This window comes from Microtus ochrogaster, linkage group LG1, assembly GCF_000317375.1.
Source record: "Microtus ochrogaster isolate Prairie Vole_2 linkage group LG1, MicOch1.0, whole genome shotgun sequence".
Classification (NCBI taxonomy): domain Eukaryota; kingdom Metazoa; phylum Chordata; class Mammalia; order Rodentia; family Cricetidae; genus Microtus; species Microtus ochrogaster.
Genome location: NC_022027.1, coordinates 23,945,688 through 23,950,876, shown reverse-complemented (window position 1 = coordinate 23,950,876; position 5,189 = coordinate 23,945,688). Strand labels below are relative to the sequence as shown.

Sequence of the window (5,189 nt, the reverse complement as noted above, 5' to 3'; positions counted from 1 at the left end):
GCGCTGTAATGACCCTTGGATTCGCATCCGTCTTTGCTGGCCTTTAGGTTCAGGGACTGAAGACAGATGTTTGCATCCCCCTTTCTCCTCTTGTCTGGTGACCATAAAGAAAAACCATTTAGAGTGTTGTAATTTGTTTCCCGCCGCAGTCAAACCTTGGACGCATTTATTTTCATTTCCCCCCGCTGCACAAAAAAGTGCACATTGGTCACGAAGGGCCCTTCTTTATCAAATACGCATTGTACAACGTACAACTGCAATAAAACTATCAGCCCTCCCCATAAAACTATCACCAGCTTCCTCGGTGGGTTCCCTTGCCTGAACTTGCCAGTTCAGCGCTCTTATGTCCAGAGGATGCGCAAACACCTGGGTGGAAGCTGAAAAGGCTGGGGGCCGCTGTCCGGGTTTAATCCATTACGGAGTCTGCAGTGGTTTAGTGCGTAATAAAGCAGGGTAGCCGTGGAGAGCGGGCGCCCATCCACTCCCCGGCACTAGCATCGAATTAAACCACTTAGTTTGGCAAACACTGAACGCCTAAATGCCCCTATAAAGACTTTATGAGTTTGTTACTTTAATTACTGACTTGTTACAGAGCACATAAAGGGGGTAATGAATGCAATAAAACTAATTATCTACACATTTAATTCATATAAAATATCCAGGGTTTGTTTACACCACACGGCGATTCAACTAAGCATTCCCCCCTCTTGTCCACCGAGAGGAAGGATTTAATGAAATATTTCCCTTTATTCTGCTAGAGTCTAACGAACCAAATGAAAATTACCCTCCGCTTAAATCATGGGGCCACCAAGGTCCACAAATCACGGCTGGCTTCTTTGTCTGCGCCTCCTCGCCAGAACCCAAGAGCCCCAAGAATCGAACTAGGAAAGTGCGCTGCCTCAAGCCGTCGCCCTGTTTAAAGAGCAAGGGTGCTGCTCAGTGAAGTCCGAAAACCTAAAGGGCAAACAAGACAGCGATCCTCTTTGGAAAATCCCAGGTCTAAAGGGGATTGTGAGCGCTTGAAAAAGCGGGAGGCGAGAGAGGGAGAGAGTAGAAGGCTGGAAAAGGAGACCCCCCCCCCCGTTTGGGTGCATTCATGCTGGGCACGGTAGCTACAGAGTAATTAAAACGAACAACCACCGCGGGGAAGTTTCACACTCACCGCTCCAAATCTACACTAACGCAGACAGACAGCGCTGAGCGCAGAGAAACGTTCGGTAGGGAATCCAGATGTTTTACCTTTGAGAGCTTTACTCGGTTGTTTATTTTACTTTTGTAAAGGGGCTGTCTGCCCACGTCTCTGGAAAAGCACATTCAGCTTCGAGGAGAAACATAATTGATAAGATGCTATTTTTTTTTCATCCCCTTCAACCAGGTGTATTGTAAAGAAATCCGCTTATCCTTATCGTTCACATAAAAACCCCCTTGGCCCCCTTACGCTACGTTACAGGGCGCCCGAGTCTTGCCAATGTCCCAGTCCTTTATAACATTTCATGCACTTCAGGGGGTAGGCTTGTTGTTAAATTGAGCGTGTAACACTCTTACAAAACAGGTTTTCTATGACATCAAGGTTTCTTCTTCCTAACCAAAAAAAAAAAAAAAAAAAAAAAGGACGAAGAAGGGGGGATACACACTATCTCAATTTATGCCTAAGGTATATGATCAGTTAAAAAGGCTTAAAAGCTCTTGGAAATTGGATCAGGGAAAATCGTCACCCAACTTTCATTATTTCCAAGTAGCGTGATTGAATTAAAGGGCAGGAGCTGGTTAGAAGGGAGGATCAGGGGCTCGGTGCGTAATGGTGTGGTATTAAATTCTAATTAGAGATGCAGGAATCAATGATAGGGAGGTTGGACAGCTCAGTTCCCCAGTGCCAGCCCAATAGACGGATGAGTTATTGTCATGTAAAAAGCGCCAGCAATAAGACCAACCGCTTTGCTATTGTCCAAGTGGAAAGAGCCAAGTTTATTATGAGGACTATATGCTCTAGAGACCTCAGACAAGGCATCTCACAGGAGGCTTTTTCATAAAACTAGGCTCTGCTGGTAGTAAGGAGGCCAGTTTGGAGGCAGGCGTTGAGCTGTGCGCATCTCCCCACTCAGCCACCGTCTCCATATCCATCTTTTATTTCATTTTTCCACTTGGCTGAGCCATCCAGAACCTTTTCAATGTATAAAATGGAATATTCTTACCTCAATTCCTCTGCCTACGAGTCCTGTATGGCCGGGATGGACACCTCGAGCCTGGCTTCAGCCTATGCAGACTTCAGTTCCTGCAGCCAGGCCAGTGGCTTCCAGTATAACCCGATAAGGACCACTTTTGGGGCCACGTCCGGCTGCCCGTCCCTCACGCCGGGATCCTGCAGCCTCGGCACCCTCAGGGACCACCAGAGCAGTCCGTACGCCGCAGGTAAGGACCGCTAGCTCTCTTAGCGGAAGAAGCCGCCTTTCCGCTCGTATATAGGAAGCCTTGATTGCATTTGAAAATGGAAATGTGTTTAGTATTTACCAAACGAAATTTGCTTACACAAATGAAAGAATTTATCACGTTAGAAGCGATTGCAGGGAGGGGTAATTCACTTACAGGGTTACACTATCCTAGTCACACCCGAACCGCCAACAAAATTATCTTAAGCTGCCAAAATGATAGGCATAATTTATTTACTTTGCGATGAGACGTAAAGCTTAGAAAATAATTAAATAACAAAGAGTAAAGCTCATTACTGGCGGTGTCTCTCTTTTTTTTTAAAGAACCGACAGCGGCTCACACCTCTTTGGCCGGTCCTTTTTATGATCATTTCTTGAATTTATTGTTTTTTACAGCACTATCCCCCAACTTTCGGGCGGCGTCAACTTCTGAGAATTGAAAAGTTGCAACAGTGGTTGTGAGTGGTAACTTCGTCCCTGGCTTTCTGATATTCCAAGTGATGTTTTTGGACTGTTATCTTGCTGAATGCACTATTCCCCGTTCGGGGGTTCAAGTGGTCTCCAAATTGCTATTTCAACCCATCCAAAGGCACTTGGGCCACAAGAACCCACACAACGTCTCACTTGTGTCCCTGCTTCTCTATATTACTAATTTGCTGGGTTTTCTTGGCAGGTCGCCGCTCCTAAAACTTCCAGACGTCGCAGGAGTCCTTCGCGGCTCTCGGGCGACCTGACCTTGGGTCCTCACGTCCTGGCCCGGGAGTCCCTCAAACTTCGGACTGTTTTGCTCACTCTACCCTCCTCTGTCATCCTCTAGTTCCGTACAAACTCTTCACCGACCACGGCGGCCTCAATGAGAAACGCAAGCAGCGGCGCATCCGCACCACCTTCACAAGCGCGCAGCTGAAGGAGCTGGAGAGGGTCTTCGCTGAGACGCACTACCCTGACATCTACACCCGGGAGGAGCTGGCGCTGAAGATTGACCTCACCGAGGCGAGAGTCCAGGTGCGGGGAAACCGAGGGCTAGGGCGGCAGCAGTGGGGCCAGGGATGGGTACTGATGCTCAGAATTCCAAAGGGACCGGTGCCGATCGGAGAAATGGGATTTGGAGTGTTGTGTGTGGGATCCGGGGCGGATCAGAGAAAATGGGATTTGGAGTGTTGTGTGAGCATGAGGTGGGCCAAGGACCACACTCGGGCAATTGATTCACAGCCGCAAAGTGTTTCCCACCAGAGCAGGGGGGCTGGGAGTTTGAATGGAAGAGAGGAAGTTGTCGGTGAGGAGAAAATCACAGACTTTGCCTGCACCTCTGTCAGCCTTAGTTGCCGTCAGCGTTCGGTTGCCAAGTGCCTCCGAACTCAAGCGCCTTTGAAAACCTAGCGCTGGTGGTGCACGGTGTAATAATTTCCTAGCAATTAGGACTTGAAACAGATTCCTGAAGGGATCCTACCTAACTATTAGGAGCATTCTGGAGCTGGTCAGCCAGCCCAGGGCAAGGCCCTGCTCTCCGTGGAAGGCTCCTCTGTGGGTGGGCAGCGCACGGACGAGCTATGGTCACCACAGTGGAAGGCACTCTCCTTTTGCCAGGTAGACTTGAGAGGGCTAAGAGTAGGCAGAGCGCTTTTAAGAGTACAGCAAAAGAAAGGCTTTCGTTTTAGGGCTTTTGTACGACCTTTGTACCTGTCCCTTAAGGTGTCATTTACCCCTGGCACGTTCTTTTGACCCCTAAAATATTTCTCAGAAGAGGTACTAGCAACGAGGTTTGCAGACTTGTCGGACTGGGCATTTGCGGTGATGTCAATGGTCCAATTCATACCGCGAAGTGTGTGTGTGTGTGTGTGTGTGTGTGTGTGTGTGTGCCATTTGAAACGAACTGGGTCGTCCCAAGCACCACTTTGCTCTCTGGGTTTCTTCCCCTGTTTTATCACCTTCTCTCTCTTTGGGCAGGTGTGGTTCCAGAACCGTCGGGCCAAGTTTCGCAAGCAGGAGCGCGCAGCTGCCGCAGCTGCCGCTGCAGCCAAAAACGGCTCCTCGGGCAAGAAGTCTGACTCCTCCCGGGACGATGAGAGCAAAGACGCTAAGAGCACGGATCCCGACAGCACTGGGGGCCCGGGACCGAACCCCAACCCGACCCCCAGCTGCGGGGCAAACGGCGGCGGCGGCGGAGGGCCCAGTCCGGCCGGAGCTCCCGGGGCGGCGGGCCCGGGGGGCCCGGGAGGCGAACCCGGCAAGGGTGGTGCGGCTGCGGCGGCTGCTGCAGCGGCTGCGGCGGCAGCGGCGGCTGCTGCGGCGGCGGCAGGAGGCCTGGCTGCGGCCGGGGGCCCCGGACAGGGCTGGGCTCCCGGCCCCGGCCCCATCACTTCCATCCCGGATTCACTTGGGGGCCCCTTCGCCAGCGTCTTGTCTTCGCTCCAAAGACCCAACGGTGCCAAGGCCGCCTTAGTGAAGAGCAGTATGTTCTGATCTGCGATCTGCGGCGGCGGCGGGCGAGCCCGGGCCCGGGCTGGCGAGTGGGCGAGTGGGTAGACCCAAGGCTAAGTGTCGCTGCTGCCTGTGGCTTTTTTCATCGAAGGCCTAAAATGATCGCGATTCGAATAACGAGAAAATGACGTCGCTCCCATTTCAAACCCACTCCTACCCCTTTCCTCAACCCCCTCCCACAACGAAACAAAACAAACAAACAAAAAAACTTCCCCGGCTTCGCACCTGCCTCGGGCTGCGCACAGGACAGGGCTCCGCCTGCTGCCCAGGGGGGTGTGAGCA

General features: G+C 51.5%; 1 protein-coding gene across 1 annotated transcript; it reads left to right on the top strand.

Annotated features, from left to right (window-relative positions):
- Nucleotides 1-2,168: 2,168 nt before the first annotated feature.
- Phox2b (paired like homeobox 2B) lies at nucleotides 2,169-4,889 on the top strand. The gene is made up of 3 exons (XM_005359291.2): nucleotides 2,169-2,409; nucleotides 3,244-3,431; nucleotides 4,374-4,889. Exons 1-3 carry the CDS (start codon nucleotides 2,169-2,171, stop codon nucleotides 4,887-4,889), a joined length of 945 nt encoding a protein of 314 aa, XP_005359348.1.
- Nucleotides 4,890-5,189: the final 300 nt, after the last annotated feature.